The 22733-nt window shown below is 38.8% G+C and overlaps 1 protein-coding gene across 1 annotated transcript; it reads right to left on the minus strand.

The window, feature by feature from the left end:
- Positions 1 to 10010: 10010 nt before the first annotated feature.
- LOC126824252 (glutamate receptor ionotropic, kainate 2-like) lies at positions 10011 to 13665 on the minus strand. Its single transcript, XM_050553449.1, has 2 exons — positions 12755 to 13665; positions 10011 to 10017 (listed from the first exon to the last, which is right to left on the minus strand). Exons 1-2 carry the CDS (start codon positions 13663 to 13665, stop codon positions 10011 to 10013), a joined length of 918 nt encoding a protein of 305 aa, XP_050409406.1.
- Positions 13666 to 22733: the final 9068 nt, after the last annotated feature.

The following is a 22733-nucleotide window of genomic DNA, read 5'->3' on the forward strand; positions in this document are numbered from 1 at the left end:
AGGGTACCGGTATCTGCCGAGTGGTGAAAACCACGCTGGACTAGATGTAGGGTACCGGTATATGCCGAGTGGTGAAAACCACGCTGGACTAGATGTAGGGTACCGGTATCTGCCGAGTGGTGAAAACCACGCTGGAGAATCCATGGCTAATTAAAACCAGCATTATGCCACGAAATGTGTGTTATGAGAGCAATTCGTTTACCTTTCATCGGATTCTAACTGCCAAAGGTTCTTTTACGTACACACGAACGAATCCACAATGGACCTCATTTTCCCGCGGGGGTTGGGTGGCCGAATGGTAATTGCATGAGTGTTTGGTCAGAAGGTCTGTCAATGAGTCAAGTGGCGTGGTTTCGATTCTTCGCCTGTACGTGACAAGGGGTAGTGTCGCCTGTCGGGTCCCGCCACTGCTAAAGACCGCTATGCGCAAGCGAATAACTGAAATAAAATTGAACCATACGTACGTTAGTCCCGAAATGATCTAGTTTGTGTCGAGTGGCGTGAAACCCCATCTCTCTCTCTCTCTCTCTCTCTCTCTCTGGCCTTTATCCACTTAAAGTAGGAAATCGATGCCAAGATTTTATTAATGCTTATGATGGTATTTTCCCGCCCCGTCTGAACGATTAGACGCCATTTCTTTTCTAGTCCAGGGCCTACACCACCGACAAGTGAAAACCAGGTTTGAAAACCCCGACTAATCGTCTCGTCCAACACCGAGATCAAACCGGGTTCTTTCTGGCATCTCAGTTAGTAGACGGAGAGGTATAATTTCTGTTTGTTAAGTACTGAGAACAAATTGCAAAAGAAATTCTTTCACTGGAATCTAGTGAAGTGATACCTAAAGGACTCCCAACTCAAAATTGTCCGCTGAAACTCTGTAGCTTTTTTCATAATTAGCATAAATCCACGATGGCCGCCAATTGAACTTTCTATCCTCCATATCCTGGAAACGGCTCGTTTTAGAACATATAAATGTATTATCATTATATACAAAAGTGATACCAACGAATCGGAAATGACGTCAAAACCCTTAGTCTGGCAGAACTATGGCTGAACCTCGAAATTGTATACAAAGTTTTTTTTATGATTGATTTTATTAGCCTGGGGTGTCCTCTTTCAGAATCTGCAGGGTGAACCTGGGTCACCCTTGAGCGTTTTGAGCGACCGTGGCCCCTCAACTGTCAACAAATGGCTTCGTTTTCTCTATAATTTATCAATGGTTTCTTGTACAGTTGACCTTTAAATAAATTGATCATTGTCATATTTCACCATCGCAGCAAATCTAAAGAGATTATTGCTGATGGATTTCCATGGTAATGTAATATCAGTAGCAGTAGGGTTTTGGAACGCGAGGTCGAAGAACCCAACTTTCCGATAGATCAAGATCCATTTCAGTAAATAGGAATCATTAAATTAGCCTACTTCCATTACAGCTTTGAATGTTATTCTGGGGAGTGGAGCCAAGCGAAAGACTGTGAAAGGAGCGCTATGGGAGATTAGATAAAGAGTTGACAGTTCTCGCTATAATAGTTAAAGATACATTATGTAAGATTTAGATAAAGAACTAGCCATTCTTGCTATAATAGTTCGAATATACATAATGTAAAATGAATAATTTGAAAATTTCATTCAAATTACTCTATTGCGAGCGAAGATGTTAGATTTGAAAATTTGACAAGACGTGTGCAATAATTTCAACCACCGTAGCCTACTGGTTGTTCGAACTAATTCTCTCTCCTCCATTTTTAGCTTAAATCAAAGTAAGGCTGAACTGTTCTAATCTATTTAATATCAGAGAAATCCGATGCCATCAAGAGTTGATAATGTCTAATTAATAATTAGAAAACATTTCAGGCCTAAAGATTTAGCTCTTGCATAATGTATGTTTAAAAAATAGATAACGTAAATGCTGAAAATTTCAGTCAAACTGCTTCACTCTGAACCGAGATATCACTTTGAATTTTAGGCTAGCTTCGATAATCATTACTAAAGTCGGTACGATAAAAATAAACAAAGACTCGATTATACATTTTTACGTTTAAATTTAAAAAAAAAAATCTATACCAATCCGCTAACGATGTAATCGAAAGTTGATTATGGTCTGGATAAGTTAAAAAAAATGCCTTATTAATAATTTAGATAACATTTCAGGCCTAGAGAAAGACCTGCAATACGCAGATTTAGCTCGTGCATAATGTATGTTTAACCAGTTCGAATGCAGAAGTCTTAACAAAAACCCCAGGTCCTGTATACACATTGGCATGCACATAAAAGAACATGTGACAGTTGGAATTCGAAATTAGCGTGGACCATATCGCCCGTGTCCAATTTCGCTCATAGCACACTGTATGGTGTATGCCCATCTTCATTAACCCAGCAGGCGCAGAACAGTAGGACGTTAAACCACATTTCATTTCATTTCCTTGGCTACCTCTACTGAATTCGTAGCCAAACTGGACATTTTATTGGCTCCAGACTGCAAGTATAAGAGGAAATTATGAAACTTTTATTATGGTTTTTAGTGACGACCATCTCGTCTGGATTTTACCAAGGGTAAGATAATGTAACAGCCAAGGGAAAAGCCAAGATATACATATAACGGTACATCTTAAAGATGATAAATGAAAGAGGCATTATCAGTTTTTCCAAGACTATAAATATAATTTTTTCCATATAATATCATACCCAAAATAACCACACATCCATAAAACGTGTTTAATGCGAGGGGTGGAGAGATCCTAAACGCAATCTTTGGCTGTTTTCTTTGCTGTCATCGTACAATGACGTATTTTGTGGTGTGATTTTATGTGTATTTTGGTCGTGTTTTGAGTTATAAATAACACTGTCTCTGCTACCAAAAATAACTCAGATTTATACATACTAGTGTTTGTTAAATACCAGCTCGTGACCCGATCCTTTAATTAAATAAAACTTGAAAGATATTCATTGAGTTCTGTTGTTTATGTTATCTTTTGATTATTTAACTAATGTTATTAAAACACATTATGCAAGAACTAAATCTGTCCATTTCAGTTCTTTTTTAGACCAGGGGCCTGTTTCACGAAATTGTAACTAAGATAAAATCCAAATTTTAGTAATTTGATTGGATAATATTAGATTGCTTTTAGTGTTTAGCCAATCAAAATTGAAGTATCTACTAAAATTTGGATTTTATCTTTAGTTAAAATTTCGTGAAACAGGGCCCTGAAATGTTATATTAATTATTAATTAGAAATTTATTAACTTGCCAAAACCATGACCAACTCTCGATGCCACCGGGTGCTATAGATTTCAACTAATTCATACACGATTTGCGGTTAATGATTTAATTAAAAACTGGATAATCGAGAGTTGCTTTACTATCGTAACAAAGGAAGCAATGACAATTGAGACTGCTCTATTCCCCAAACAGCCCAGAATTAAGTAATTTGAATGAAATTTTCAAGATAATCTCTTTTCATTGTCTAGTTTTTTAACTATTATAGCTAGAACTACCAGCTCTTTATCTATATTTTACACCATGCATCTTTAATTTAAAGTTATAACTAGTCAGCCAAATTAGTATCTAACGTGCAATATATTATACACAATTACTTTATTTCGGGACTTCCAACCTCGTGGGTTTTCTCCGGGTCCTCCAGTTTCCTGCCACTTCTAAAGACCCCAAGCGAATTATTGAAATAAAATTAAAACCATATGTTAGTCTCGAAATGACCTGGTTTGTGTCGAGAGGACGTTAAACCCCATTTCTCTCTCTCTCTCTCTCTCTCTCATTTCGGGACTAACATATCTTTTAATGTAATAAGCAGTGGAAGCCGACAACAACTCTCGTAAAATCGATCGAAGTAGCTGGAGACTAGTGATAGGAGGACATCTAAACTGGGATCTCAGCGATACATAGATGAAATATGTAGAGAGGCAACCCCTAAAACCAGTGAAGATAGGCGAACTCCTAGCTAGTCATCAACAAATTTATTCGTGTAGACGTTTCGGACAGATGACGAAACCAAAGAATCCGTACACTTTGAAAAACAAAAGTAGAATATTTGTTATTAGGCCTAATCTATAAATAGATTTAATGTTCTCAGTGGGTTCCGGCAGCGCCCTAGACCGGTCCTACGTGGGGTCGAATTCTTCGTTTAACGACAGATATCAACGAAAGTCATAAAAATTTATATTGTCAAAGATTTAATTCACACGTTGCCAAGGGAACTTAATTTTAAATTACAATATCACCTCTAGAATATAAAATATCCTCATTTGCCTCTCATTTTCAACACAGGTGCGGATCCATGCGCGGAGTAATCCGGTGTAAATAGTGCCACGGTTCGGCTTGTGCACTAGCACTTGATCTGAGGTCATCCCGTTTGATTCGACAACCGGTTTGGCCCAGTGCCTCGTGTACTGGTACCCGAGCGAGATCTCATCAGTTACATAGCTATAATTTCCTTTTCTCGTATGGGGTAAGTGCACAAAAGTAGGCATAGGACGTTAAACCCGATTTCATTTCATATGGGATAAGGCGTAATCTCTTAGAACCGGTTTGGCTCAACTCATGGCGCCGCTCTCCGGACAAAAATTTCCCTTATGGCGTAAGCTGAAAAGTTAGACGGTAATCCGCATTTAATTTCATCTCATATAATGACTTCCTGTTATCCTATGGAGTAAGGGGGAATCCTGTGAAACCGGTTTTAGCTATTTGAATGAAGTCGTTTATATTAAAGGCGAACGCGAATGCTGCCGATTTTCATTAGCCAAAGAAAGTGCGGGGTCAAAAGATATACATGGTCAAATGGTAAATGCGCCAGTACGAACGATAATTCGCGCGGAAAATCGCAGTGGTCGCGTTCGACTCACTATAAACGAACCTTACGATTTGGGAAGATCCTCTAAGCAGTAAAGGTGTGTGTGTGTGTTGTACGTGACAAGGAGTAAGGTCGCCTGTCCAACCTCGTGAGTTTTCTCCGTGTCCTCCGGTTTCCTCCCACTGCTAAAGACCCCTACACGCAAGCGAATTATTGAAATAAAATTGAACCATATGTTAGACCCGAAATGACCTAGTTTGTGTCGAGTGGACGTTAAACCCCATGACTGTCTCTCTCCCCCCCTCTCTCTAAACTGTAAGGTCCAGTAGCCAGGATCCGCCAAGTGTATTAATTGTGTCACGTAACGGTGTTAGATAGTAATAGATTGTTGTAAATGCGATTACAACACGCCATTCAAAATTCAATACACGTTCCTAATATGGTTTAGCTGTGATCACGTGATATAATTTATATTCAATTCATGTCCACATGTTGCTATATTAGGATACATCCGGGTAAGAGATATAGTAACACGATGTCTTTCTATTAGGGGAGGTAATTAGGAAAGATAAACACATTAATCAACTGTTTACTTCCAATCGTTATTTAATGGATTAAAGGGGCATGATCACTTTAAATAAGAAATGAAAAGGGATTTAACGTCTTACTATTAAGAACCAACAGGGATAATACAGACGGGCATGCACAGTTGGACAATGGCGTTTCCGCCTACTCTTCGTCGAATTCCAATTGTCGAGCTTTTTTTTTTACGTGCACGCCAATGTGTACACCTTTACCTGAATTCCCCTAAATCTTGACCCCTAGGCATCAGCCCGCCAGGCCTATAAGTAAATAATCCATACTTCTATAGATAAATATCCATGCTTTGAAAATCTGAAATCCGTGCTTTCAAAAAATGCTATGTAGCCGTGTAAATCTGGCAAGATTGTCTGATCATTATGATCATCGACCACTTTCGATTTCTGTTTCAAAAGTTTTGTATTGTTGAAGTATATTCCCACCACCACATAAAGCACGAAAATTACATAGCAGAATTAGCGTCGGGTACAGTTGACTTTGGATGTTTCTTTGGGCATACAGTTGTAAATATATATAGAGAGAAATGGGGTTTAACGTCCACTCGACACAGACTAGGTCATTTTGGGACGAACAAATGGTTTAATTTTATTTCAATAATTCGCTTGCGCGTAGGGGTCTTTAGCAGTGGGAGGACCCGGAAAAACTCCTCGAGGTTGGACAGGCGACCCTACTCCTTGTCACGTACAACCGGGGATTCGAAACCACGCCAGTTGACTCAATGACAGGCTTTATGATACAGCACGCACGTGCTCACCATTCGGCCATCCAACCCCCCTGTTGTAAATATAAATATGTTAATTCTGTTATATTGTGGGTACAAAAGTGTAAGCGGAAGTCAAATTCTGGAAATTATCACGAAACAACAAAACACCGGAAACCGTACTTCGCTAATAAAACCTTAAAATAAGGCCCTGGCACGGACAGTTAGTGGGTACGTAGATAACGTAGTGCGCGGCTATAATCGTGCCTAGTAAGATATACACCGAGAAGCCCAAGTCGGGGTTATGGAAGTAAAAACCGACTCGCTACCTGCATTCTAGATTTACTAAGCCGACTTACGCGCTTGTCTGAATATGTCAGCTTGTAACTGATGGTTAATCCTTGATGCCTAAATCGACTTTGCTTTGACAAATTTGATATAAAAAAATCAATACTGTATTGTTGTTTAACCATGATAAGTACTGTGACATTTAGCACTTGATGTAATTATCTATCATAAAAAGGTGCGGTATAGATTATTACTTATCAACAACATTTATATTACTTACAGTTAATCTATATACACGCCTTTGGTCTCTTTCTTTGGATGGCCGAATGTTTAGCACGTGCGCGCTGTATCATAAGGACTGGCATTGAGTCAACTGGCGTGGTTTCGAATCCCAGTAAAAGTGTGTGTGTGTGTGTTGGGGTGGGGGGTGTACGTGACAAGGAGTAGGGTCGCCTGTCCAACCTCGTGGGTTTTCTCCGGGTCTCCCGGTTTCCTCCCACTGCTAAAGACCCCTACGCGCAAGCGAATTATTGAAATAAACTTAAACCATATGTTAGTCCCGAAATGACCTATTTTGTGTCGAGTGAGGGTTAAACCCCATTTCTCTCTCTCTCTGGTGGTAGGCGGGTGGTCGATTAGACTTCCCTTTTCATATTTCTCGGCGGCGTTGGCTTGTTGGGATTCATTGAAAGAGTGGGCTTTAGATAATAAAGTCTGTCATTTAGTCAAGAGGCGTGGTTTCGATCTCAAGCGTGTACGTGACAAGGATTAGGGTCGCCTGTCCAAAATCGTCGTTTTTTTTTCGAGTGTTAAAGAACCCTACGCACAAGCCAGTTACTGAAATAAAATTGTATCGATTGGAAACTTGAGCACAGAAATCTAATAACCGCATGTGGGAATAAAATTGACTATCCTAAAGTCTTATTCATTTGATACATATAGGATGACGCCGTTACCTATGCAATGTTATCCATGCAATCACTAGTAGAAACTGGAGCTCGCAAGTGGTAATGCAAGTCGACGTCAAGAATATTGTTTGCTTCTTTCCTTTATAAGGGAGCCGCGGTGGCTAAGTGAATAAGACGCTGGAGGTTGCGGGTTCGATCCCGGTGTTAGCCGAGAAAGTTTATCGGGGGTTTTCTGGCGTGGTTTCCCCTTGTCAGTGGTGTAGGCCAGAGGGCCTGACAAGGATAGCTGTCTAGTCGATCGGGTGGGACGAGAAACCAAGATCCCGTGTACGCATTGATCTGCACGTAAAAGATCCCTTGGCAGTTGGAATTCGATGTAAGAGTATAGCGCCGCTATCCGGTCAAAATTCCCCTCATAGCACACACTATGGCGTATGCCCGTCTTCATTAGCCCAGACTGAGTAGAACAGTAGGACGTTAAACGCTATTTTATTTCATTTCTTTCTTTAGTTCTTTTTTTTTACTGCTTGGGGAAAAAATCATTGGTGAAAAAATCGATTAAAAAAAATAAAAACAGGTCGCAAAAAAGTAACAGAATAACCTCGTGTGTCACTCATGTCAATAATCTGTTCGCTTGGTGACACAGGGGGGATAACTCCTATATGTTTAATACCATATAAAGTCGTAAATGTTTAAATACACATTTTTAATCCAACCACACCACAGTTTACTGAAGTCTCGATAATCAGGCACCATGCAAACAAACCAGAATATCTTACAGCTTGCCGCAAACAATAATGACGGAACCCGCAAATCCACTGTGCGTAGCCAATAAGGTTCAACCATATTTGGAGGTGGGGGCAAAAACATGAATCAATTAATTATACCAGGGCTAAAACAAGCTACTAAATAGTCCTGGTATTGTGATGATGCAAATGAATGCAATGGGATTTAACGACAAAACATTCTGCACCACCCCCTCCACACTGATCCGTAGTGAATATTCCCTAGACTGATAAGGATGACATTGATGCGACTTAATGAGCCACAAATATTAATTAAATTCTAAAACATTTTTGTTTTATGTATTAGAAAAATAAATACAGACGTTTGAAGTAGTTGTAGGTAAAAAAAATTTCCTATTTTAGTGTAAAACATATATTAAAATGAGTAAAAGGCGCCATTCTGCTCGAATCAGTAACGTCTTATGTAAACAATACACGCGCCATTGAGCCAATGATTGACGCCGTGTGATATGGCGTCATGCGTTGAAGGCAGTCATCTTTTACAGAGATACTAGAAGACTTTCGTAATACTCTGTGAAACAGATTGCACCCCCTCTACTGAAGACGGACGCATTCGCCATGCAGGCCAATTGTGCTATAATGGATGGGGGATGCTAATTGTATAGCCGGCTGGTGGGGGGGGGGATTTTCCGTAGTCCACAATGTCCGCTTTAGATAGAAGAGTATTTTGGGGAATACTCACCTTAACTCTTTTTAGAAGACGGAACTTGGATCCAATTTACCATTTGATCCTTTAGGGTTATGGTTAGTTCCCAAAAATACTCATTTATATAAAGCAGCCATTGTAGGCCGGTTGGCCCCTGTCCGACCCCACCCACCTTAACGCTTTTGACCAAGACCAATGGAATTCCTGAGTTCGAGCACCATGCCTCTAACTAACCTTCAAACAGGTTCGTTACCCCAACTGTCGCTCCACGAATATCGAGTGTTGTAGAAATAGTTCCATACAAGTCTATTTTTATAATCGAGACAAAACGCTGGAGTATGAAAAACTAAACAAGATCCTTTTAATGTTATTATGACTCCATATAGTTTTGCTTTTGATCAGAAATAATATTTAGACAGAATATCTAAACTAATATGGCAATCAGATACCTACGGTTAAAGGGTTCACATCCGGCGAAATACCGTTTCCGTGACTTTCATGGAAATATTACTCTGCATATTCTCAAAACCGAAGGCAATTTGGCTCCAAAAACATAAACTATTAGAGTGAATAAATAAAGGTTGAACATATTTAGTATAACATTTTCTAGATTTAAAAACAATTACTTTTAAAATAGCTTAGGTGGTGTGAAGGGTCTTTAGGCGATATTCAGCTGTTTTGATGACGTAGTACACATATATGGATTACAGCTGCCTATAATGAAAGGTGTTTAGATTGGTGTACTCTGCTATTATGATAGACACCGTATTGTTATGATAGTCAGGAATACAGACAGCTTGCACCAAAAGATGATAAATGTATGCTTAAAAATAACCATTTTCAAAACAATCGCAATGGTTTCACGCTGCTCGGTGCACCAGACGGTTTTTGTTTGCCGCCATGTTTGTTTTTAATGAGTTTAATTAATGTGTTGTAATATTTGGTATTTCGGATCCCTGTGATGTCTCAGATCATTGACTTTGGTTACTGAAGCCAAAAACATTACAGAAGAGTTCCAAGGCCCACGGTTTTAAAAGGTTTAGACTACTTTTATAACGCAACATGATCCCGAGTAAGCAGTTTTAAACAAATAAAGATACATTAATGGAGATAAGATAAAATGCTGGCAGTTCTCGCTATTATAGTTAAAAACTAGATAATGTAAAGGCAATTTGCTGAAAATTTCAGTCAAATTAATCCACTATGAACCGCGAATTAAGCGATTGAAATTTCGGCCTAGCCTCGATCATCATTATACTAAAGTCTATGATAAATAATCCATTTCATGATTAAATTATGAATGGTAGTCAAGCAGCAAGTTGGATCATAATCCAGTAAATATCGCAGGCTAGCGATGCCATCGAGAGTTGATTATGGCCTGGATAAGTTCATTAATATCTAATTAATTATTTAGATAAGATTTCAGGCCTAAAGAAGGACCTGCAATAGGCAGATTTAGCTCTTGCACAATGTATGTTTATGTCGGATAGGCTTCAAAAATATGCTAAAATGTCATCATGATCAAAAAATTTTTAAAAAATACAATATTTAGAATAATACTATGTATCCTGTTTGCGATCCTGTAATTCTTAATCACGTTATCTTGAAGGAGCTAAATCGCTATTCTTTGGCAACTCGAAATTGACACAAACGGGTCGCAAAGCATACAATAATGTAATGTGAATGTATATAAACTGATTTACATTCAATAGTTTCTGTTTTTACTGTAATTTCTAATCAGTTTATCAATTATATTCACGAAATACGCAAAAAGTACAAATTGTATGACAGTCTTTGGCGCCTGGTTATACCGGTAGTATTTTATGTGGAATATGTTTAGCATCGTTCATCGAGTCGCTTCATTACAAATGGCACCCAAAAGCATTCTGGCACGCGAATTTGAAAATTGTCATTTTGTCTTAAATACAGGATATCAGAAGCCCCCGTTTTCACGGTAAGATAACAACATCAATGTTTGACCAATAAGTCGTGTTTGCAATTTCGAAGACTAGATGATATTGAGTTAAAGACTTGCCCCCGTTTAGAAAAAAAGTTTTGGCTAGTATGACGTTCCGGAATGCGATATATTTAGGTTCTTTGCTAGAAGGAAGCACGTGTGTGCTACAGTAAGAAATCTCTGAACATATTATTTTGAAAACTTGGATATAGCTGACTGTAGCTCGTCCCATTATCTACAATACTCATTTGAAATGAAATGGGGTTTAACGTCCTACTGTTCTGCTCCGAACTGGGCTAATGAAGACGGGCATACGTCATGGGAAATTTTGCTCGGACAGCGTCACTACGGTCTACCACTCTTATATCGAATTCCAACTGTCAAGGGATCTTTTACGTGCACGCCAATGTGTACAAGGGACCTCATTTTTTTGTCCCATCCGAACGACTAGACAGATGTCCTTGTCAGGGCCCCCCGTTCTGCATCACTGACAAGGGGGAACCACGCCAGAAAATCTGGATGAACTTTCTCGGCCGATGCAGGGATCGAACACCCGACCTCCAGGCTAGCAAGCCAGCCTCTTACCCACTTAGCCACGTGACCCCCCCCCCCATACTCATTTGACATTGGGGAGCCACTGTGGCTCAGTGACTAAGACGATGACTTGCTAACCTAGAGGTCCCGTGTACACGTTTGCGTGCACGTAAAGATCCCTTGAGAGTTGGAATTCGATATAAGGGCAGGCCGTAGCGGCGCTGTCCGGGCATTATAAACGCACCACTGCAAGTGCTGGCCAGACATAATGAAGTTAAAAAGTGATTTTTGTCATGATTGTTAACGGGACATTTGCTAATCTGCAACAACCCACGTAACTCATAACGACCCTGAAATGTAAGTCAGTAACGCGCGTGTCCACCACATTTGCCATGCTACGTCGCCGTATTGTCCACAGGATACTCGATTGGTGACAGATTGGGAGTTGGGGGGTTGGCCATTTAAGCACCAGCACGTAGTTCTGGTTGAAGAGGTCCATGGAAACACGTGCTGTATGCGCTCGATCATTGTCATTCTCAAATGTATTATGCAGATCTCGGTGACGTTTGGCTAGCAGTCTGGCAGAGCGTAGTCGGCGACACACAGTGTCAGCATTGATGAACCCCTGTGGACCCCCCTCCACCCAATAGCAGAAGTACGCTAGCAGCCTGCTATCCTGCAGATATTGCCGGATAATGTGCCGGTCGTGTAGAGGCATCTTCACGTATTGGCCTAGGACGGTTTCTAGTGGATCACGTCTGCTGCAAAAAGTGACAATAATAGATATCCACGGACTAGTGAGAGCATTCGCCATCGCAATACGTATCGTATCTTGACTGTAGTGGCAATATCCAGCACTACATGTAATATATATGCATGGAAGTATAAAATAGTAGCCGTTGTATATTATTTGGGAAAATTGTCTCAATACATCGGTTAGCATTGTCTTTTTTAAATACAAGGCGGAGGGTCAACTTTCTTGAAACCAATCGTAACCCAAACACGAATGTTATTAGAGCTATTAGTCGAAGCGGAAACAATAAAGGTTGAAAAGATCCTGACTAGTAAAATCGAAGAAGGGCCACGGACTAAGCCCTCTGGGACACCAGCATATCCACCAATACACCATTTTATTAAAAGACAACACATAAACACAGGCAGAACAACATATCAAGGTTCAAACGTAATCCAATCTTCAGGTGATGACATACATCAAGACAATTCAATTACCATTTCATTTCATTTCATTAAAAAAAATTATGTCTGTGAAAACGTTTCAATTAATTTTATTTATTTACCATTATCTCACTGCATTTTCACTTCTACTCTTTTACGTTTAATTACTGTAAATGAACATTCTAACAGTAGTCCACCCACTGCCACAAGCAAACCAATTCCGAGGATCCCAAACGCACCCTTAATGTTGTTCAAAGAAAAGGCATCAACTCGGTCCTTCTCCCTTGTACTAGAGCAGTGCGCAGACGGTTTTTTATAATAACCTTTCAGTAACCCGGCTTCAAATCGCCTAAACATATACTCGTCCAGATCCGCTTTCAGTGGGGAGTTTAACGGAACAGCATAGCTTATATATTGTGCCGTTACAATATTGTCGATTGCTGATAACACACAGTCATTTCGAGAAGTGACATGAGTTGTAATAGATCCATCGATATAAGCGAAGTTGCCATTCAACACTTTATCTATCAATTCACTCTTATTTCCAGACAAAACAGATGAATCGGTTTCGTTTTGTTTCACAATCCCAGCCCATATTTTCCTGCTCTCCTCGAATGTAGAATCTTCAAACATTTCCTGAACACCGGAGTCTTTCATCAGACCAAATTGCCAATGTTCCTGTTTAACCAAATCAGCGAGTGAGGTAAAGGGTATTTTATTTGTTTTTACCAAAAGTGAAGAAGTTAAATTTGCCGTATAAACAGCGGCAATTATAACACAAAAAATAAACCATGCTGCATACAACAACCGACCTTTACTTGTTCTGGGTTCAATGTGGCCTCCCTCAAGAAAAAAGCATCCTAATATATCAAAGAGTAGCGGCGGTATATTTGGATATTTGCCTTTTTGTTCTCCAGCTAAGTCTAGAATTGGGTAACTTTCAGCAGCTATGAACAAAATTGTAAATATGATATAAGACGCCAAGAGCACAAAATAAACTTTAGCATTTAATGGGTTTAGTAATGATGTCCAATTATCTTCTACACCTGGAATCCTGTAGACAATTCCTATTGACGTGGTCATCAGGGCAGGTAATATAAAATCCAGAACTTTTACCCGTTCTGCTGTAACCATATACTCAGCATATACAATATCGACTTCACGACGCTGCCCTAGACCAATCAAACCACTCCACGTGTCATTGTCAGCTGACTTGACACCCCAGTCACCGTCTTCTGGTTCCATTATTTGGTAGGTAAAATTTAAATCTAATGCCATGTCTTTAAGCAAATCGAACACCCATCCGCTGTATACTGACGTCCCATTAATAACCTCCTTCCTTAATAATTCGTACGGCAACGAGCCCAGTAACAGCCTTCTGCCATTGAAATGGAATTTTATATTTGGAAAAATATCTTCAACTGTTGACAGTCTGGTAAGAGAAGTCCAAAGGCTACCCTTTTCTTTTTTGACGAGTGTATTCACTTCAAAACACCCATTCACGGATTGGTGAATGACTGTCACGTGACATAAATCTGTTAATACGTCACCAAGTGCTTGTGTCACAACCGGATACGTCAACATTAGCCATTTTGATTTTATTCTAAAGTCAGTTGTCCTGTTCGAATTGAAATCAAAATTATTAACAGTTTGCATCACACTAGAAACTTTTTCTGGGTTTTCGGTCGTAACATATAAAATGTGAATTCTAGGAAAATGTGTTCTGTGTATTTGATGAAGATGATCTTTAAGTTTTGAAGCTTGTGTGTTGTAAACGGTTCGTCGAATGTTTACTGAATCCATCATTATTAACAGATCTCCTATAAGCGCATCTATTGACGGTCCATCATCATCATAAAGTACCGTTATTTCTTCCCATTGCAAAACAGTCAAAATATTTCTAAAGAGACCACCTGCATGCTTTGTCCAAACGTTGTTGGAAATAAAAGTATCGCTGCTCGGGCATCCAACAATTAGAGTAAGAAACAAGAACAGAATACCCATTTTGCTTCTCGTACGACGACAGCTTTAAATAAACCATAGCTGACTTTAATCCTTTCTCTTTCCCTGAGTCAACGCAATCGATGGTGGATCAATATTTTAAAGGTACTTTATCACTTTCTACTATAAAATAAAAGGGCTAACATAGACTGATCCAATTAACAAAACTTGAAAGACACATTAATTACATGTATTGAAACATAATCATATGCATATCCTGTGCTTTGAAATGAAATGAAATGAAATGGGGTTTAACGTCCTACTGTTCTGCTCCGATCTGGGCTAATGAAGACGGGCCTGTGCTTTGTACACATGCTCGACATATGTGTTAAAAGAGCTAAATCTCCATTCCTTGGCACCTAGAAGTGGACACAAATGGGTCGCAATGCAATGTTTTTAAAAAAGGTTTACGCAACATGATCCCGAGTAAGCAATTTTAAAAATTTTCAAGTAAACAAATAAGTCGGATACGCTTCCAAAAATGATTGGGTTATCTAACACTCACGATTACCATTCTGCACACAGAGATCCACCTACTTCATACTTCGAGAATAGATCTCTGTCCTGAATGACCGCCATATTAAAAATAGTATACTGTTTTGTAAGGCGTTCCTACTCGGGTTCACTAATTAAACCTTTTTAATTTTATTAAATGAACGCAGAATATATACTTCTCCAAATTCTTGAAATATTTGGGACTTAAAATGACGGTCAACTAGCTTAGTGCCTGTTCTTAGACGGAGCTAACTGTAGACAGGTTGTGCAAGTTTAGTATGTGACTATTACATGCTAGAAAGTCAACCGTCTTAAAATTTCAGCTTAAAATATTGAGTCGTTTAGAAGTGAGCGTCAAAACTGCTTATCCGGATACGTAACCTTTTTAAGATTTCGGGTCAAGTTTTTCGTTTGGTAACCGGATAATCGATTCCCGTTCCTTTAGAGGTCTATACAGTAAATGACCTATGTGCTGTACTTGATAACGAAAGCTAAATTTCACCTACATGTACACATTATTTTTATAAAAAAAAGTCTGGTTTTATCTAGACACAGCATAATACAGCTTGGGATACCCACCGATCTCCATTTCCAGATGAAGACTGACAGGTTTAAGTTGTTTGAAAACGTATTACATATATTGGGTTGGTTGCTCGGCCGTAAGGTAGAGGATTTCAAGGGATTTTAACACAAAATTAAGCAGTTGTATTCTCCAAAATATTATCGGGATTGGCCCTTTAAGTAATCAATCCAATTTGTCAACATACACCTTTTACCTTTTAATGAGGTTTTCATTTCTCTTTCAATAACGACACGTAGTTACGTCGTCAACAGACCAATGGCATTAAAGAGGTACTCCCCCTGATGATTTGACTAATCGCACACAAACCCACACTCTGATTAAGACGGTTTAATATTCAGCTTTCGAACTTTAAAGTTGTTTGCTAAACGGACAACGACGATCGTGTAGTGTGTGTGTGTGTGAGAGAGAGAGAGAGAGAGAGAGAGAGAGAGAGAGAGATTGGGGTTTAACGTCCACTCGACACAAAATAGGTTATTTCGATACTAACATGGTTCAATTTTTATTTCAATAATTCGCTTGCGTGTAGGGATCTTTAGCGGTTGGAGTAAACTGGACCACGAGATTGGACAGGCGATCCTACTCCTTGTCATGTTCAGCCGGGGAATCGAATGACAGACCTTGACTCAATGACAGACATTATGATACAGCATGCACGTGCGAACCATTCGGCCATCCAACCCCCACGACTATCGTGCAAGACAGAATAGATTGCGGTTGCCCGGACAGAGGCGCATCCAGCTTCCCCTTATCGAAGTGTCAATAACTTTTTCAGGTTTATGGCAATCTCTTCAATGTATGTTGTTCCGCCAGTTTCCAGCAAAACAGAACACGAATACGACAGATAATCTGAATGCAAAATATTAAAGTTATTTTGAAAATCGAAAAGAATTAACGTTAATTTACATTGTCACTCGATTTGTGGGTAATTTTGTTACAGGACGGGAAGGTATTAATATTATTTATTTAAGTTTGTGTTTAATGTCATCTATATTATGGAGCCGAAATAAAATAGAAGCCAGATAGACATTAACGATGATGTTAAAGTGTAAAAAAAAACTATTACTTATCGCCAAAACAGTTGGATTGTTAATTTGTAGTTTCGGATCAATATTGGAAAAGCTTAAGTTTCATTAAGCCTTTATCAGCTTACCTCTTCCCAGACCAAATAGCTCATCTTACATCAACATGTTGTTTTAGGGATTATTGTAATTGCATGCTATTTTGTTAGGTACACAATGTCATAAAACTTGATATGGTCCAATAAATTTGTCTCTCCGGTATGGACTATTTTGGTAATCGATTTTATCGAAAGTCTTTTCTGTTCTGTTCCACCAGGGGCGTGGTGGGGTGGTCGGAGTTAGCTGGGCAACATTTTGTAACTGGGCCCCGGCGTGATTTATTATTAGCTGCCGCAGGAAGTGCCGAAACAAAGAAAGTCGCAAGTAAAGCAGTCAGGGGAGCGTAGTGCCCCCAAAGATATATGACTATTAATAGAATGATCCCCAAGAAAATTTTATAGTTTTGGGCGCATTTTGCTTACAAATGTGCTAAAATTTTATCCCTTGGGTACATTTCGCAAAGGATCCTTTAGAAAGAATTTTTTTTTTTAAATAAGCATTTTCTACTGTGCCGTTATCCCGTGCCATTAATTGATGCGAAGATAGAGAACCATGTAAACGAATGTGCGATTCGGGAATGATTTTGAAGCGATCAGCATTGTAGTAGTTATGTTGTTCTATGTCCAGTTTAATTGATTTACTATTGGACAGTAGGAACTTTTAGTGTACCATTGTGGTAAGCGATTTTTATATTGTTATACTATGTTTAATAATAATGTTACCACATTTATCTACTGATGCTTCCTCGTTATCAATGGCTCTTGTATTTAACCGTGGCATCAATAATTCTAGATCATGCCAACGTCCTTAACAGGTCTTGTTGGGGCGGGCTTAATGGGTCAATAGTCAATATTGATAGAATGAAAGCACGTGACCTTGATGACATTTTTTTTTAAACTAATGAAATGGATATTTATTAGACACTGACTTTAAACATCTACCTCTTCAAGTTTGGATATATATTTTTTATTTACATAGTTCCATATGATGACATGTTTTGTTTTGTTTTTTGATTTTTGTTTAAAAACCTAATGAAATGGATATTAATTAGACGGTGACTTTAAACATCTAGCTCTACCAATTTGGATATATATTTTTTTGTTTACATAGTTCCATGTTAGTCTTTTTAAAAAAACGGAGCCCGTCTGGGGTTTTTTAGACATCATTCCCGGTCGGCTCGGGCTAGCGGGTGAAGGGAACATTATTTATAGTTACTAGAGACTATAGATTATTACACATATACGTAATAACAGCTGTTGTGAAATTTGTATTGAGGACGTGGAACTGCTATAAAAACATGTATTTAGAACAACATGGTTTCCCCGACACAATAAAAGAACACAACGTGAAGTCAAGGATTTAAAGCTGTGGCATATGATCAACAGCGACGGACAAGAAAAAGCATTATCTCACTGTATTTTCACTTGAACTCTTTTACGTGTGATTACTATAAATGAACATTCTAACATAAGTCCACCCACTGCCACAAGCAAACCAATTCCGAGGATCCCAAACGCACCCTTAATGTTGCTCATAGAAAAGGCATCAACTCGGCCCTTCTCCCTTGTACTAGAACAGTGCTCAGACGGTTTGTTATGATAACCTTTCAGTAACCCGGCTTCAAATCGCCTTAACATATACTCGTCCAGATCCGCTTTCAGTGGGGAGTTTAACGGAACAGCATAGCTTATATATTGTGCCGTTACTATATTGTCGATTGCTGATAACACACAGTCATTTCGAGAAGTGACTAGAGTTGTAACAGATCCATCGATATAAGCGAAGTTGCCATTCAACACTTTATCTATCAATTCACTCTTATTTTCAGACAAAACAGATGAATCGGTTTCGTTTTGTTTCACAATCCCAGCCCATATTTTCCTGCTCTCCTCGAATGTAGAATCTTCAAACATTTCCTGAACTCCGGAGTCTTTCATCAGACCAAATTGCCAATGTTCCTGTTTAACCAAATCAGAGAGTGACGTAAAGGGTATTTTATTTGTTTTTACCATAAGTGAAGAAGTTAAATTTGCCGTATAAACAGCGGCAATTATAACACAAAAAATAAACCATGCTGCATACAACAACCGACCTTTACGTGTTCTGGGTTCAATGTGGCCGCCCTCAAGAAAAAAGCATCCTAATATATCAAAGAGTAGCGGCGGTATATTTGGATATTTGCCTTTTTGTTCACCAGCTAAGTCTAGAATTGGGTAACTTTCAGCAGCTATGAACAAAATTGAAAATATGATATAAGACGCCAAGAGCACAAAATAAACATTAGCATTTAATGGGTTTAGTAATGATGTCCAATTATCTTCTACACCTGGAATCCTGTAGACAATTCCTATTGACGTGGTCAGCAGGGCAGGTAATATAAAATCCAAGACTTTAACCCGTTCTGCTGTAACCATATACTCAGCATATACAATATCGACTTCACGACGCTGCCCTAGACCAATCAAACCACTCCACGTGTCATTACCAGCTGTTCTAACACCCCAGTCACCGTCTTTTGGTTTCATTATTTGGTAGGTAAAATTTAAATCTAATGCCATGTCTTTAAGCAAATCGAACATCCATCCGCTGTATACTGACGTCCCATTAATAATCTCTCTCTTCAAAAAATCGTACGGCAACGAGCCCAGTAACAGCCTTCTGCCATTGAAATGAAACTTTATATTTGGAAAAATATCTTCGACTGTTGACAATCTGGTAACGGAAGTCCAGAGGCTTACATTTTCTTTCTTGACGAGTGTGTTCGCTTCAAAACACCCATTCACGGATAGGTGGATGGCTGTCACGTGACATAAATCTGTTAATACGTCAGCAAGTGATCGGGTCACAACCGGATATGTCAATAGTAACCATTTTGATTTTATTCTAAAGTCAGTTGTCCTTTTCGAATTAAAATCATAGTTATTAACAATTTGCATAACACTAGAAACTTTTTCTGGGTTGTCTGCCGTAACATATAAAATGTGAATTCTAGGAAAATGTGTTCTGTGTATTTGATGAAGATGATCTTTAAGTTTTGAAGCTTGTGTGTTGTAAACGGTTCTTCGAATGTTTACTGAATCCATCATTATTAACAGATCTCCTATAAACACATCTATTGACGGCCCATCATCATCATACAGTACCGTTATTTCTTCCCACTTCAAAACAGTCAAAATATTTCTAAAGAGACCATCTGCATGCTTTGTCCAAACGTTGTTGGAAATGGAAGTACCGCTGGTCTGACATCCAACAATCAGAAACAATAACAAAATACCCATTTTCGTTCGACAAACTACAACGCGTTTAAAGATAGCATGTAGACAACTGTCTAGTCCTTTTCTTTTCTGTCTGATCTTACGTAATCGATTGTGGATCATTTATGTAAAGAAGCCTTATCGCCTTCACCAAGGAACAAATTGCCTAACAATAAACTCTCCCAAGCAACTCTTTAAGAACCGTATTAAAGGACAACGTTGGTGTAGGCCATTAGCAAAGACATTGCGTCTTATCCAAATAAGTTGGGGGAATCACGTGGCTAAGTGGGTAAGACGCTGGCTCGCTAGCCTGGAGGTCGGGTGTTCGATCCTTGCATTGGCCGAGAAAGTTCATCCCGATTTCCCGGCGTGGTTTCCCATTGTCAGTGATGCAGGACGGAGGGTCTGACAAGGACAGCTGTCTAGTCGTTCGGATGGGACAAAAACCCGAGGTCCCGTGTACACATTGGCGTGCACGTAAAAGATCTCTTGGCAGTTGGAATTCGATATAAGAGTAGGCCGTAGAGTCGCTGCCCGGGTAAAATTTCGCTCATAGCACACTGTATGGCGTATGCCCGTCTTCATTAGCCCAGGTTAGGAGCAGAACAGTAGGACGTTAAACCTCATTTCATTTCATTTCCAAATAAGCTGGATCAAGTCTATTTTGTGATTTCCTCTGGCAAATTTCTTAGGAAATACTTTACGATTTCACCCTTGGTGGAAGTGAACGTAAAACCTCAGAAACGAACGTCAGCCATTATCATATATGCAATAGAACTGTCACTAGATAAAGGAAAACGAAACAAAATAGAAAAAGTCCGCGCATTACCATATTTTTATTTAGTAAAGAAATAATAAAAACAAGGGAATGCACGGGCCTTTTCTATCTTTCTCGTTTTCTCTTATCTAGTGACAGTCAATTCTTCTTTTTTTCTCTTTTTTTTTGAATGGACAGATATCCTCTCAGTCTCATAAAACAACGTTTTATCTTACGGAATTATTAGTGAGCTGAAATTCGACCGTGTATCTGTTATCGCTCGTTCCTTCAGTCAGTCAAAAATAAGGATAACTCGAGTTTTCCATTTTTTTGCGTCACTTCCCGTTTCTTCAAATCTTCGTTACGCACTACCGTAGCAATGTTCTCTTGTGTTAAAATTATATTTGGAATGTGTTTAACCAGTTCTATCACTTATGTAATAATGACTGACACCAATATTGTCCTTTAATTCATTGTGGGTAACTAATAAACAGAAACGTTAAACACGAATACGCATGTAATCCAATATGGGGTGGATCCAATATGGGGTAGACCATCATAAACCTATTAAAATACGTTGATATGTTATGTTAATATTGTATTGATCAGTGGAGACGGAAGTCGTCTTGTTTACTTATTTTACTACAAATATCGACGTACTCTGTCTATTTGCACTATTTTACAATATTCCAATTAATTGATGATACAAATTTCATCTTAACACACCTAATTTAAAAAATTGGAAAAATTCAACTAAATGATTTTAAAAGCCTGACGTAAAGCGTTTCAAATGTGACTTGGATTTAAAAATATTTTTGAACCCTCTGGACAAGTAAAATAGGATTTAATGGATAATTCACACAACGGGTAGGACACTAACACTTCTAGTACTTAGAATAAGGCTATTTTTTTATTTTCTGGAGCTGTCAAGCCAGCAAGAGTGTTATTGTCCCTTTAAGTAATAAATCGAATTCTTCACAAATGCTTTCACACATGTATAGAACATGTTATCGTTAATGATGTTTGTATTTCTCTTATGACAAAAAAACAATCATGTCGTGGACAGATAGTGGGTACGTTAAAGTTACAATTTCATATTTTCTAAGAAAGTCAAAACATAATTATTTCTATGTCTTTTGATGAATAGGTTGTCAACTCACTATTATACGATCATAGGTGTCATTCTCACACTTAAAACTCATTTACACCGGAAATAATAACACAGTTACCTCCCAATTACCTCCCTTGTTTTCTATTCTCCACCATGGAGTAGCTATCCTCAAACGTTTGAATTTGAAGAGGAAAATGATATTTTTGCCAATTTCTCAACTGGCAATAGTGAATTATAGGATTAATAGGATTATTCTTTAACAAGGTAGGACTGTTTATAGATACCATCTATTTTAAGGCTTTATTTTAATAAATTTTAAAAATATAACGTAGGGAATTACTACAAACAATATTTCGTCATGGTGATTCTATGGAAGCCAATAAGTACCCCTTTCCCCTTCTTGCCTTCACGCCAACTAAGTGAGATGGATGGCCAAGCCAAGAAGCAGCGAGAAATGGTCGTCATTTCGCTCCGTCGTTGATTCGACAAAAAATGATAAGTGCGAAGCCAAGATGCCGGATCACTACTTATTAGCTTTGCGTTTTTCCACTTCCTAGCTATGAATTTTTAACCTAATGTCCTAGAGAAACCGAGAGTTGATCCTTAAACAATAGGCGTGCGCATGACAGATACAAACCGGAAGGTGGAGTAAAATCACTTCTCGTGTTCTTGCATATGGTATTATGATCACGTTTGCGGACACCTACTTTTTTCGAATCGTAACATTCAAGGCTTCTTTCACGTTCAAACCCGTCTCGCCAGTTCCAGCGAATCATACAATAAACATTACACAAATCCCACAGACAAACCAAAATGTCAAGGGATGGGTGGGGATTGGTGGGGCGGCGAATGAATTAATGTGCGCTCTTTAGATCACAAGGTTTGTCAAGTGAACCTGTCATTGAGTCAAGTGGCGTGGTTTCGATTGCCCGCATGTACGTGACAAGGAGTAGAATCGCCTTTCTAATCTGTGAGTTTTCTCCGGGTCCTCTGG

The sequence above is a fragment of the Patella vulgata genome, chromosome 6 (assembly GCF_932274485.2).
Source record: "Patella vulgata chromosome 6, xgPatVulg1.2, whole genome shotgun sequence".
Taxonomy (NCBI): Eukaryota; Metazoa; Mollusca; class Gastropoda; family Patellidae; genus Patella; species Patella vulgata.

Bases quoted from the DNA above. Each gene is read 5' to 3' on its own strand.
- LOC126824252 (XM_050553449.1), bottom strand. From the start codon at position 13,665: ATGGAACCAGAAGACGGTGACTGGGGTGTCAAGTCAGCTGACAATGAC.